Source organism: Ascidia mentula, chromosome 3, assembly GCF_947561715.1.
Source record: "Ascidia mentula chromosome 3, kaAscMent1.1, whole genome shotgun sequence".
Classification (NCBI taxonomy): Eukaryota; Metazoa; Chordata; class Ascidiacea; order Phlebobranchia; family Ascidiidae; genus Ascidia; species Ascidia mentula.
Genome location: NC_138568.1, coordinates 16040845 through 16056056, shown reverse-complemented (window position 1 = coordinate 16056056; position 15212 = coordinate 16040845). Strand labels below are relative to the sequence as shown.

Here is a 15212-nt window from a genome sequence, read left to right as displayed (position 1 = left end):
AATTTTCCACAACCAACCGTTTTGCCAAAATTGTTTCTTGTTGCAATACTTTTGCTTCCTTCCAATTAATACGGTGGTCGGTGTCAAGCATTTGTGGGCACATAGAGCAGATTTATTGGGTTCCATATCGCGTATGGCTGCCTTGTGTTCTTTAATACGGGACGATAAATTGCGCTTAATCTTGCCAATATACACTGTGTAACGATCAAGGCAAGGTATTAAGAAAACTACACAAGTCATTTGAAGCATGGAAATATGGTTTTTAGGTTTGGGAAACATGTTTTCTACAGTGCACACCGGTTTCATGGCAACTTTCGCACCAATGGCGTAGAGTATTCTTGATATCTGCTCAGAAACTTCCTGTACATATGGTATGGAAGTGAATGCTGTGTATGTTTGTGTGGGTTTGTTGTGTATGTGGGGCGACAATTTTTTTATTTACACCTGATGAAGTGAGGGTTACTCGCCAAAGCTCGTGTACTTAATAATAATATGAAAGTATGACTTCTAAAAAGTGCCAGACCAAACCAGGACAATTCAGTTGCAGATATAAGACTGATACGGCACGTTTCATAATTTGACCTAGTCCGCACGAAAATGTTATGATCAATAAAGTAATTTGGAATTTAACTTTTTTGTAGGTACAGGGTCACCAGTTCTTAATTGATTTGTCAACATCTTGACGCTCACACTTTCGCATAATTGAAGTACGTTTTTTTTAGTACTGATGGCGTTCTTGCATGCAGAGAAAAACCGTGCGTCACTGATTACCTTATTTACCCGGGAGGACACATTCATCTTAAGCTGCGAAACCTTTCACGTTTCCTAGGATTGTGTGATGGGCACGAAACAATCAACAACTTCATAAACAGGATTGTCGGCATTAAATGCACGGAAATCGTTTTAGAAGTTGCTGAGCTAGGAAGAAGGAAAATCCATTGTCTAGGTTTCTGTTTGCTCTCGCGTTGATATTGTTGATAGAAACCAGTGAGCTTTCAAGTACCTTTTCTGATCATTATTCTGAAACCGCATTTGAAAATTTGCTTCGGTTGCAATACCGGTCATTCGCGTCTCTCACATATTTTATTGTGTATAGCTACATTCGGTAATTGCAATTTATAAATTACAAATGAAATGAAATCATGTGTATTTTGTACGCAAAAAAACAACCGCACAGATGAACGATACATAAAAGAAATTAGCCAAAAATCACAAGGATACGGATAAAACCATCAAGGTTATTAAGCCAGGCGCCCATCTGCAAATATGTGTAAATTGTAATGTTGAACCTTTCTATGGAGATACTAAACCTTGACAGATGCATTTAATTCACCACACGACGCTCTATATATACTTTATTTCTGCCAATCAGTTACTGCGACTGCTAAGTGTGAAAAAATGAAACAACACGATCGGTTTTTGTTCTTTCCTTAACTATAAAGCGCTATCCAGTAATTTGACATCAGTTTTGAAACTCAAATGTTGAAATACTTTGTCCTGAAAAGCTTCTAAAGGAATCTGGGGCCGTCGACTAATATATATTTATTCCTGGAACACACTACACAACACTAATATACAGTGCTAGACAAAACGGTGCAATAATCATATGACGAAATTACTTACAAACTATTTTGAACTAGTTTGGGATTTCACTTTTCAATTTAAAAACGACACTAGTTTTCAGAAACAACACAAGTTTCGTCATAATGTTCATCAGATCCGATGATCGCGATGTTTTCTGGTCCGTGGCTTGAGTGATGCGAATCCCACACGGTCATTGGCAAAATCAAACGTAGTGTAGTAGTTGGCCATGAAGCATTGACCAAGTTTCCAAAATGGACCTCCATTGTGTTTGGGCACATCATTACTCCAGAATGCAGAGAAGCAGAAATCTTCATGCTGTGGAAAAGCTCATATGTTTGTCAACTTATCACTAACATATACTTAACAATTAGTTTCACTGGCATTGCTACTAAGCTAGATCAAATACTTTGTTCCGACAAGTCGGAGCAAGATCTGAAAAATCAAGCTCCCGTTTAGGTTTGAACTCACGACCCTGGGCTGACCTGGACAACGCGTTTCACGGGGTATATTGTGGCCATAATACTCAGGTGCGCATGCGCATTTACGTATCTCTACCATCGTAAAAATATTCCTGAAAAATTAACAATTAGCAATAAATTATAAACACTCTGTTACTCGTCGGACCTGAAAAATGTAATGCTCTGGTGTAAGTTTGTATTTAATTCCAGATAGAGTGATGGTGATGTTCGGCAATTTCGATAAATTTGTACAAGATGCTATGCACTGCAAGACAAAATATTCCAGTTAAATTTTTAGTTAACAACGTTGAATAATTGATATTTCTGACCCCCGAAGATTCGTCAGTCGGCTGCTGGCAGCCAATAACCTTGTTGATCTTCCTGATTTCAACCGTTGGTCCACCGATAAAATTTTCAAAAGATCCAACAACAGCCTGGCAACCTCCAACGCAACATTTGGTTCCAGTGCTATCGTCAACTGTCAAACCGTCCATTGCTACTTGCCAATATCCCTAAGAATAATTAATTGTTAATCTAAATACATCTTTCATTCCATACATAGATTTTTATTTGCGACTTGCCTTTTTCACAACTTTGTGGTAATTAAACTTGCCAGTGAATCTTGAAGGGTTCACACCACCCAAGTATAATTCCCCACCATCTGACTGGAATTGATTCCTAAATATTTGACCGTTGTTAATGTAAAAAATGATTTTTCTAATCTGGCTTACCTGTTTAGATAAAACGAAAACTGATTTTTTTCCACTGCTCCCTGCTTGAACATTTGGTTGAACACTGGTGTGATGCCATTCTTTGCTATTTGTGGATATCCCATTCCCAAAATCCCATCATATGGCATAGCATATCCAAAACGGTCAGGATCCCTGATAAATTCAGCGAACGTTTGATTGAAACTCTACAAACCACCAATCTAACCCAAAAATTATTCATTAATTTTGTCGACAGATCACTAGTAAAAAGTAGTGATGAACTAAAAGTAAACTTAACATTTCGCCTATCTGTGCTATTTCCTGCTTCTCAGAAAAAAAAGTCAAAAACTTAATGTATAGCTCACCGTCACTTAATATTCTGATTAATATTTAACATTCCAAAAATTATGCGAAAATATTCCGAACATGATAAACATAAGGGAGCAAGTGGCTAATATTCTTCATTGCTACTTGGCCTGGTGGTATATTGCTTGTTAGGCGGCTCGAGGTGCGGCGTCAACGAACGATTCTATCGAATGGAATCACGCAGGTATTTGGACTCCACTATGCAAAGCTTACATTATTTATGACGTTTTGGTACAAAATCAATGCAAGTGCAACAAAATAAAGTTTGCAAGTTCAAGACCCAATTCTTTACTTTGCCTATTGCTGCTTGTGTATTAGGACCATGTACGTGATATTCCAACCAATGAAAACTAATCAAAACTGTAGTTGAAAACTCTTACCGAGACGACATCTTGGCTGCAGTAACCACTCGATATACTGTTAAATATTTTCGTCCCATTCTTAACATAGGTTGAGGAAGCAGCACTGTCATATTTACGATGGTTCACTGAAAATAATCAAAACCAATTCCAAAAAATGTGCCTAAAGTTTAAAACAGGATAATTTTTTTTTACCACATAACTTGTCAATTTTGTTGCAGTGAATCGACGGAACCCATAAATTTGATGACATCGTATCAAAAACAATTGTAAATGTTTGCGGGGGAGTTCCTATTGATATCTCCCCATAATAAAGGAACTGGCATAAAAGATACACTTGTTTAATTCGCTTGAAAGCATGTAAATCAACAATATTATCATTTAATTACATTTTCGTCGTTGATGAGTGGCTCGCTACCAATTCCACCAGCAGCAGATAGGAACTTGGCGTATTTAGTGTTGTCTGATTGTTTTTCTTGAGGTGCAACTACCCATCGACGTCGCAGCTTGATACTAAAAACATATCAGAACTTTACATCAACGTAAAACGTCAGACAAAAAAAATATGCAATGCCTTGAGGTAGCTTTACTTGAAAACAAATAGTAAACAAGCATTCCACAGAGTCAGATCTGTTTGCAAAACTTACCTGTAACCTTTGCTTAGTGTTCCAAACACAAGAAGAAAAAAAATTACTTTCATCATCCTGATAATAAGACAGCGATAACAGGTAAACGTATGATATCAAAGAACTGAAGTAGTTTGTTGTAAACGATATAAGCCGTTGACGCCTGCAAAAAAAACCATAAACTATTGATGTTGGCGAAAGAACTATGCGTCCCTTCGTGTAGTTTGAATAGATCCGAAACTTAAATTGATAAGCGTCCAGTTTTATACAAGAGAGGATTTTTGAAAATTGTTGTGAAAAAGGGTTTGAATTTATCTTGATTTTGTGTCAGCATTCGCACAACGATAATCATTTGCTGCAGTTCACCAACACATGGTTTTGGTTGTTGGTGGGTGTAGCCAACAACGTATTCTTAAATGGGAGATAGATGATTTTAATGGTAAGTAAAATGGCCGTATTTCAAACTTCCATGTACTTTTTAGTCTGTGAAACTTTAATAAGTTTCCATGCCATTAGGAAATCTTGTACGTGTGGGAATTCCAACGACAAGTGGCCACATCACTAACATTTCGTACAAACCTTGATTGCTACAACATGCTTTAATGCTCCAATGCTGATATTACGTAGATTTTGACTTCGGTTAGTCGTCAGGAGAGCATGGGCAAAAAACATCACCGGAGATAACACTGTCATAAGTGACCAAGCAGAGTTTTTTTAGTTTGCCGAAACTTTTTTCTGGTTGTTTATACAATAGGGAATTTTGGTTTGCCCTGTTATGTTGTAATGTCTGTTTGTCTTGGCATCGATTTACGGCTTACAAAAAAACGGAAGCAATTTTCGAAAAGGATGTTTCAATAACCCCAACCACAAATTGAGAACTTATTTCTTATATAAATATAGGCCTACTAGTTCATTACGGAAACATTACCATGTAAAAATAATGTTCTTTTTTCTGTACCATATCGTGTTAGGCCACTACTATGTGCATAGGGGAATTGTAGAGGAAACTTACCAGGTTTAAGAACAAAAATGCAGGCCTATATTGCAGAAAACACACTCGCTTATATTAAACCACTAGATCCTGTTCGCTGAGTGATTTTTCGCCAAACAACCAAACGCAGCATATTACTCACATTTCTTTAATTTGAAACGCACGAAGCAAATCACCCGATATCCTACCGTTCTGTTGACGACAATAAATCTTACACTTTTTGTAAAATTTGTAAACACAAGAAGGCAATTAATGAAGATGAAAATTCACGAATCTCTAACCACATTTATTCGAGAACGTTTCCACCTCAAACTTTGCTAAAATCACAATATTCTCAGCAGGCTTTCACTGCATAAAATGTTGTGAATTTCAATGGGGGAAGTGGAAGTATTGTTGTTTCGGCCAATCACATCTTAGCTAGTAAAAACGATGCACTGTGAGCTGGTCAGTGGTCGAAGTTGTTTGTAATTGATTGTCTCGTGTACGACCAACTCCTTTACCAAAATGTCGTAGCAGTCTTGACGTTGCATTCGATCGAGACATACCTCCAAGGTTAACGGCAGTTCACTGCACAACCCCCAAAAAACAAATTAATACCAACTATTTCACTACGACAAAGAGATTCTATTTGAATAAGTTTTGGTAAATGGAGAAACTGATGATGCCGTTTTAGGCGAAATATATTTTTCTCTCAATAAATCGATCTGAGCTGTCTAAAGATCGCTGTGTTGGGATTTTAATACATTATTATTGATACGGTGTGCGATCGACAGCCTGCCAGGGACCTTTGGTTTTTTGATCCAGTTTTGATTTACTAATCACACGTCTAATTATGCTTGAGATCTGCTGGTTTTGTTTAATTTTGCGTAATACAAAATAAAACCTTAGCTGGCAATGTCAGTAATCTTGGGTACTAAGATATCATATTGCAATAACCATCGACCATGGATCCGCCCCTGCAAGACGTAGCGTGTATATATATTCTACAGTAAACATATACGTGTCAACAGAAACAATAAAAGTGGATTTCACTTCACGGCATCACAGATGTTTGGGACGTTTTATACACAGAGAACTTTGCCAAGCTTAATTTAGAAAAACGACATGTCGCCAAAAAACTATTTCTGTCAGTTAACACTAATATTATAGGTTAACTAACATCAGCCATTCTGGATCAACAATCAGTCAACAAAACTAAAAAATGCCGTCTTAAACCCGAATCCGTGCACAGTCAGAGCGAACAACCGCCAACATCAAACGCCTCCAAAACCACTAGGTAGTTTTTAGCTGACCTATATGCAAGAAGCAAGAATACGGAACCCGAGAAAAAGGTATTCTATTTTGCTCAATGCAATTTTGTTTTCGAAATAATGAAATACGTGCTGTGTGTATGTGTGTATGTGTTTTTTATACCAGTGGTTACCAAACTGTGAACCACTATTGGTCCGCGAAGGTCTTGCAAGGTAATAAGCTGACAAGATTGTGGACAAAATAATAAAATTACTTTTTATGTAATGTACACATTACTTTATTCGGGTTTCACATTTCAATGATATGATGTTAATGATATGAACACGAATAAAAACTGGTTTTAAACAATTTCACAGTTGTTGGAGAAACATGACAGGGCTAGGAATATTTCGATTGTTATTAGATGTCGTAGTCCATCGGTGCCTCGCGACAGGCATTTTCCATTAGTTCTGCGACCCGATTTTATCATTTAGCGCAGGTACTGTTGAACTGCGCCACCTATGAGGAGTGAACATGTAGTTTCTACCCCGTATGGTGGCGCAAATATTTTTGATTGGGCAAAGGCAACTCTACGATCTGCCGATCGCAACATCAGTTCAAGAGATCGGCCTATCAATTAAAGAAACGATTTGAATCCAAATTTCGGTGTGGAAGAAAGAACAGGAAACGTGGTGACAATCCAACTTTTGGCAAACACATCACGTGTGACGCAATTTGAAAGCACAACCGCAGACGGCACTTGAGACGCTCCAGTCTGAAGGTACTTTGCCAACCTACGAAGGATGCTGAGTAGAAATGCAATTTTACACAGATGATAATTTCTTCCCATATCGAAACCGATCATTCGCATAACTGTAGCACAATAGCATGGCGGAATAGACTTAATGTGCGGTTTATCATTGGCGTATTAACTTCAATACGTCGTCAATTTGATTGGCGTTTGCATTTGTAAATTGTTTGTTTACATCAGCGGACAATGTTGATAATGTTATTATTATTTTCAAGTGTACCAAACGACAATTGTGCGGGCAAACAAGAATCAAAAGTTGCGAAGATTATTGCTACTTTTTCGAAAGTATGATAAAAAAACATCAACATTTTTTTTTTCGACCGAGATCCTTGAGGAAAAACTGCTTGGTGGAGCAAGCGTTTACATATTTGCTTTCTGTGATAATCAACCTCATTATTAGGCGTTTTGGGGATTTATGTGCGAGATAGCAAGAGTTCGAGGCCTAGTGCGGAAAAAAATAAGAAATTTCTCGAGTCACAACCACATTTGTTTGTGATAATTTTTCAGCTTTTTTTGTTTATCGGTGTGAGTCTCAGTCAAACTTTCTTGCATGGTTGCTTATTGTGGGTTTCGCAAGTTCATGGTTTTTCTTGGGTTTGTACAACGTGGGTAAAATCGCGCTTGACTGAATCTGATGAAACGTCTGCTTTTACCTCAAGCAAAGTTCCACAATTTCCACTTTGTGGTACCTTACGATCAACGTCGATCCGTTGGGTACCTATACCGCTGCAGTCTGCAGCTCTCAATCATTATGGCTTTTGTTGCACATACAAGAATTTGGATTACCCGAGCCGGTAGCACTATCGGTTACCAGGCAGTTCGTTTAGCAATTTCAATGGACGGTTTGCAAAATTCTTCTCGTTAACCTCTCTGCATAGCTGCGCTGCCCTATGTGTGGTTTGCAGCGGAAACGTCTATTTTTGTAGTAAGACTTGCAAGCGCATTCTACTTCAATGGATAATCACAGCCATTTTTGCTATGTCTGTCGTACTTATCACAAAAATCATGACAAGCTTGATTTCATCAGTCATTCTTAATAAATAAAACAACCACAAAAAACAGGCAACGCGGAAATTAATATTCGTGCTGATGTTGGACTTGAATGTTTGTCAGTCACCTCGCCGTGTTTAGCTTTGCAGTATTTACACCAGCGTCATCTTCAGGATTCAAAGAGAAATCATTAGTCATCATACTTCTGTGTCTTTGTTAGAGGGTCTGGTATGGTTGATATCTTGACGTCTTCCAAGTTCGATGCTTCTATGCGTGTTAGATTTCAATTGATTAAAGCTGAAGAAGAACGCCAAGACCATGCACGTGATATACCCACCAATGAAAATTAATTCAAACTGTAGTTGAAAACTCTTACCGAGACGACATCTTGGCTGTAGTAACCACTCGATAAACGATTAAATATATTCGTTACATTCTTAACATAGGTTGAGGAAGCAGCACTGTCATATTTAATGAATTTATTAAACTTGCCGTATCAGTCTATATGTGATAAATTCTTTCTCTGATAGGCACTCTTTTGCAAAAGACTGACTTTTGTATTGTAAATGGTACACAAGCTTTCGCGATTTTCCTTCGCTTCGTCAGGTGTAAATGAACACAATGCGATACAAAAAAACAAGCGCAAGGCGGTCGAAGAAAAAAGGCACTGTAAATGATAAGCTGCCGTTAGTTGGCGTCGTCGTGTTACTGCATCGTTCCTGCGGCATCGTTGTGTTGATAATGGCTCAGGAATCCCCAATCTCTGTTGAGCCCATCTTTGATGGCGTTGAAGCGGTTAATGTGGTGTTGCTCGGCCGTCTCCCTTGCTGATCTTGATTTCCCTTTAACTTTTTGCAAGACCATTACCCGCATGTCGTCGACGCTATGCTTAGGCTCGTTGAAGTGTTTTTTTGTATCGCATTGTGTTCATTTACACCTGACGAAGCGAAGGAAAATCGCGAAAGCTTGTGTACCATTTACAATACAAAAGTCTGTCTTTTGCAAAAGAGTGCCAATCAGAGAAAAAATATTTGCGAAATAATTCGGAAAAAATGTGCCCAAAGTTCAAACAGGAAAATTTTTTTTACCACATAACTTGTTAATTTTTTTGCAGTGAATCGACGGAATCCCCAAATTTGATGGCATCCCCTGCTTCATCAGGTCAAATATATGACAATTTTTTTTGGTTTACACCTGATGAAGCGAGGGTCACCGCCTATGCTCGTGTACTTCATAATATACGAGTCAGTTTCTTCAAAGAGTGCCAAGCCATGACAATTTAGTTGCAGATATTAGACTGATACGGCACGTTTCATAATTTGACCTAGTCAAGCACGCGAAAATGTCATGATCAATAAAGTAATTTGGAATTTACTTTTGTTTGTAGGTACAGGGTCACCAGTTCTTAATTGATTTGTCAACATCTTGACGCTCACACTGTCGCATAATTGAAGTAGGTTTTTTTTTAAAGTACTGATGGCGTTCTTGCATGCAGAGAGAAACCGTGCGTCACTGATTACCTTATTTATCAGGGAAGACACATTCATCTTAAGCTGCGAAACCTTTCATATTTCCTAGGATTGTGTGATGGGCTCGAAACAATCAACAACTTCATAAACAGGATTGTCGGCATTAAATGCACGGAAATCGTTTTAGAAGTTGCTGAGCTAGGAAGAAGTAAAATCCATTGTCTAGGTTTCTGTTTGCTCTCGCGTTGGTATTGTTGATAGAAACTAGTGAGTTTCCAAGTATCTTTTCTGATCATTATTATGAAACCGCATTTGAAAATTCGCTTTTCTTGAACAAGGTTCGGTTGCAATACGGTCATTCGCGTCTCTCACATATTTTGTTGTGTATAACTACATTCGGTAACTGCAATTTATAAATTACAAATGAAATGAAATCATGTGTATTTTGCACGCAAAAAAACAACCGCACAGATGAACGATACATAAAAGAAATAGGCCAAAAATCACAAGGATACGGATAAAACCATCAAGGTTACTAAGCCAGGCGCCCATCTGCAAATATGTGTAAATTGTAATGTTGAACCTTTCTATGGAGATACTAAACCTTAACAGATACATTTAATTCACCACACGGTTCATACCGTCTTTCGAAATAAAACGATCTATAGAAACTTTATTTCTGCCAATCAGTTGCTGCGACTGCTAAGTGAGTAAAAATGAAACAACACGATCGATTTTTGTTCTTTCTTTAACTATAAAACCCTATCCAGTAATTTGACATCAGTTTTGAAACTCAAATGTTGAAATACTTTGTCCTGAAAAGCTTCTAAAGGAATCTGAAGCCGTCGACTAATATATATTTATTCCTGGAACGCGCTACACAACACTAATATACAGTGCTAGACAAAACGGTGCAATAATCATATGACGAAATTACTTACAAACTATTTTGAACTAGTTTGGGATTTTACTTTTCAATTTAAAAACGACACTAGTTTTCAGAAACAACACAAGTTTCGTCATAATGTTCATCAGATCCGATGATCGCGATGTTTTCTGGTCCGTGGCTTGAGTGATGCGAATCCCACACGGTCATTGGCAAAATCAAACGTAGTGTAGTAGTTGGCCATGAAGCATTGACCAAGTTTCCAAAATGGACCTCCATCGTGTTTGGGCACATCATTACTCCAGAATGCAGAGAAGCAGAAATTTTCATGCTGTGGAAAAGCTCATATGTTTGTCAACTTATCACTAACATATACTTAACAATTAGTTTCACTGGCATTGCTACTAAGCTAGATCAAATACTTTGTTCCGACAAGTCGGAGCAAGATCTGAAAAATCAAGCTCCCGTTTAGGTTTGAACTCACGACCCTGGGCTGACCTGGACAACGCGTTTCACGGGGTATATTGTGGCCATAATACTCAGGTGCGCATGCGCATTTACGTATCTCTACCATCGTAAAAATATTCCTGAAAAATTAACAATTAGCAATAAATTATAAACACTCTGTTACTCGCCGGACCTGAAAAATGTAATGCTCTGGTGTAAGTTTGTATTTAATTCCAGATAGAGTGATGGTGATGTTCGGCAATTTCGATAAATTTGTACAAGATGCTACGCACTGCAAGACAAAATATTCCAGTTAAATTTTTAGTTAACAACGTTGAATAATTGATATTTCTGACCGCCAAAGATTCGTCAGTCGGCTGCTGGCAGCCAATAACCTTGTTGATCTTCCTGATTTCAACCGTTGGTCCACCGATACTATTGCCAAAAGATCCAACAACAGCCTGGCAACCTCCAACGCAACATTTGGTTCCAGTGCTATCGTCAACTGTCAAACCGTCCATTGCTACTTGCCAATATCCCTAAGAATAATTAATTGTTAATCTAAATACATCTTTCATTCCATACATAGATTTTTATTTGCGACTTGCCTTTTTCACAACTTTGTGGTAATTAAACTTGCCAGTGAATCTTGAAGGGTTCACACCACCCAAGTATAATTCCCCACCATCTGACTGGAATTGATTCCTAAATATTTGACCGTTGTTAATGTAAAAAATGATTTTTCTAATCTGGCTTACCTGTTTAGATAAAACGAAAACTGATTTTTTTCCACTGCTCCCTGCTTGAACATTTGGTTGAACACTGGTGTGATGCCATTCTTTGCTATTTGTGGATATCCCATTCCCAAAATCCCATCATATGGCATAGCAAATCCAAAACGGTCAGGATCCCTGATAAATTCAGCGAACGTCTGATTGAAACTCTTCAAACCACCAATCTAACCCAAAAGTTATTCATTAATTTTTTCGACAGATCACTAGTAAAAAGTAGTGATGAACTCAAAGTAAACTTAACATTTCGCCTATCTGTGCTATTTCCTGCTTCTCAGAAAAAAAAGTGATATTCCAACCAATGAAAACTAATTAAAACTGTAGTTGAAAACTCTTACCGAGACGACATCTTGGCTGCAGTAACCACTCGATATACTGTTAAATATTTTCGTCCCGTTCTTAACATAGGTTGAGGAAGCAGCACTGTCATATTTACGATGGTTCACTGAAAAAAATCAAAAACAATCCCCAAAAATGTGCCTAAAGTTTAAAACAGGATAATTTTTTTTTACCACATAACTTGTCAATTTTGTTGCAGTGAATCGACGGAACCCATAAATTTGATGACATCGTATCAAAAACAATTGTAAATGTTTGCGGGGGAGTTCCTATTGATATCTCCCCATAATAAAGGAACTGGCATAAAAGATACACTTGTTTAATTCGCTTGAAAGCATGTAAACCAACAATATTATCATTTAATTACATTTTCGTCGTTGATGAGTGGCTCGCTACCAATTCCACCAGCAGCAGATAGGAACTTGGCGTATTTAGTGTTGTCTGATTGTTTTTCTTGAGGTGAAACTACCCATCGACGTCGCAGCTTGATACTAAAAACATATCAGAACTTTACATCAACGTAAAAAAATTACATAAACGTAAAACGTCAGACATCAGAAATCAATAATATACAATGCCTTGAGGTAGCTTTACTTGAAAACAAATAGTAAACAAGCATTCCACAGAGTCAGATCTGTTTGCAACACTTACCTGTAACCTTTGCTCAGTGTTCCAAACACAAGAAGAAAAAAAGTTACTTTCATCATCCTGATAATAAGACAGCGATAACAGGTAAACGTATGATATCAAAGAACTAAAGTAGTTTGTTGTTCAACGATATAAGCCGTTGACGCCTGCAAAGAAAACCATGAACTATTGATGTTGGCGAAAGAACTACGCGTCCCTTCCTGTAGTTTGAATGGATCCGAAACTTAAATTGATCAGCATCTAGTTTCATACAAGAAAGAATTTTTGAAAGTTGTTGTGAAAAAGGGTTTAAATTTATCTTGATTTTGTGTCAGCATTCGCACAACGACATTCATTTGCTGCAGTTGACCAACACATGGTTCTGGTTGTTAGTGGGTGTAGCCAACAACGTATTCTTAAATGGAAGATAGATGATTTTAATGGTAAATAAAATGGCCGTATTTCAAACTTCCATGTACATTTTAGACTGTGAAACTTTAATAAGTTTAAATGTCATTAAGAAATCTTGTACTTGTGGGAATTCCACTGGAAAGTGGCCACATCACTAACATTTTGTTCAAACCTTGATTGCTACAACATGCTGTAATGCTCCAATGCTGATATTACGTAGATTTTGACTTCGGTTAGTCGTCAGGAGAGCATGGGCAAAAAACATCACCGAAGATAACACTGTCATAAGTGACCAAGCAGAGTTTTTTTAGTTTGCCGAAACTTTTTTCTGGTTGTTTATACAATAGGGAATTTTGGTTTGCCCTGTTATGTAGTAATGTCTGTTTGTCTTGACATCGATTTACGGCTTACAAAAAAATAGAAGCAGTTTTCGAAAAAGATATTTCAAGAACCCCAACCACAAATTGACAACTTATTTCTCATATAAATATAGGCCTACTAGTTCATGACGGAAACATTACCATGTAAAAATAATGTTCTTTTTTCTGTACTATATCGTGTTCGGCCACTACTATGTGCATAGGGGAATTATAGAGGAAACTTATCAGGTTTAAGAACAAAAATGCAGGCCTATATTGCAGAAAACACACACTTGCTTATATTAAACCACTAGATCCTGTTCGCTGAGTGATTTTTCGCCATAACAAATCTGCCAAACAACGAAACGCAACATATTACTCACATTTCTTTAATTTGAAACGCACGAAGCAAACGTCCCGATATCCCTGTTGACGACTATAAGTATTACACTTGTAACATTCCATTCAGGAATTTGTAAACACAAGAAGGCAATTGATGAAGATGAAAATTCACGAATCTCTAACCACATTTATTCGAGAACGTTTCCACCTCAAACTTTGCTAAAATCACAATATTCTCAGCAGGCTTTCACTGCATAAAATGTTGTGAATTTCAATGGGGGAAGTGGAAGTATTGTTGTTTCGGCCAATCACATCTTAGCTAGTAAAAACGATGCACTGTGAGCAGGTCAGTGGTCGAAGTAGGGTTGTTTGTTATTGATTGTCTCGTGTACGCCCAACTCCTTTACCAAAATGTCGTAGCAGTCTTGACGTTGCATTCGATCGAGACATACCTCCAAGGCTAACGGCAGTTCAACGCATAACCCCAAAAAACAAATCAATACCCACTATTTCATTACGACAAAGAGTCTTCTTGGCACACAAATAATGATTTCCGCAATAATATCGATACAAACTCGACCATTTTTTTTATCACACCGGGATTTGAACCCAAGCCATCCTGGGCACGAAATACAACAGTCGTGTTTGTATATTAAGGTGTTCTTTACAACAACATTGTTCACTACGACATCCAATGGTGGCATTTAAAAGGGAATCGGTCAAATAAATATGGAACTATTGGCGCAACGAAACTTTTAACCAGGGTTTCTGAAGACCCCCGAATGTAATCACTGCATGCTTCGTAGTGCGTTCGGTGCGAATATCTATGGAAGCACAACACAATAATCCATGTAAGGATAGTAGTTGATAACATGTCGGGGTGGTATGAGTGGATGACGTAACTGGAAGTAAAAAAGTTACATGAAGTCATCAAAGTCGTTGTACCGTTAAACCGTCATGGCGTCGTGACGGGTCACTTTTAGGTTTCCGCCAAGTTTCGCTTTTGTTGATGTTTTACCGCCTTTCCGCCAAAACCATCCTTTAAATGTTGAAATCAGGGGTTCTCGAACTGACAGTCACAGCCCAAGTTGCTTGGGATCAAAAAACCAAAATATCTCCGAATTATGATGTAACAATTATTGTTTTAATTTAATTGCAGTGTGACAGTTCCCTGCACTTGCACATTAAAATCAGACTCATTCATGTGTATTCCTTGGCGTTGATGTGGATTATTGGGATCTATAATTTTGAAGACGACAAATAACAAAATATACTATTTCAAAATTGAACTGGAAATCAAAGTGGATAAGTTACAAGTTATAACAATAAAACAGTATTGATTACCCGTGTATTGCCTTGCAATTTACTCCTACTGCACTTCATTCACAGAAAGGCATAATTTCAAAATACACACTT

General features: G+C 37.6%; 1 protein-coding gene and 1 pseudogene across 2 annotated transcripts; both read right to left on the bottom strand.

The window, feature by feature from the left end:
- Positions 1 to 1713: 1713 nt before the first annotated feature.
- Positions 1714 to 4180, bottom strand: LOC145895759 (cathepsin D-like; annotated as a pseudogene).
- A 6156-nt stretch (positions 4181 to 10336) lies between these two features.
- Positions 10337 to 12850, bottom strand: LOC145895404 (cathepsin D-like). 2 transcript variants are annotated; one of them, XR_014401627.1, is made up of 10 exons: positions 12709 to 12850; positions 12425 to 12548; positions 12231 to 12354; positions 12057 to 12163; positions 11686 to 11885; positions 11536 to 11632; positions 11284 to 11466; positions 11121 to 11219; positions 10979 to 11067; positions 10689 to 10811 (listed from the first exon to the last, which is right to left on the bottom strand). XR_014401627.1 is itself a non-coding variant. In XM_082984210.1 (9 exons), exons 1-9 carry the CDS (start codon positions 12762 to 12764, stop codon positions 10626 to 10628), a joined length of 1176 nt encoding a protein of 391 aa, XP_082840336.1. In that variant the 5' UTR covers positions 12765 to 12850; the 3' UTR covers positions 10337 to 10625. The 2 variants fall into 2 exon arrangements, 1 of the variants encoding a protein (XP_082840336.1); XM_082984210.1 differs by lacking the exon at positions 10979 to 11067 and having other exon boundaries at positions 10337 to 10811.
- Between the last annotated feature and the right edge of the window lie 2362 nt (positions 12851 to 15212).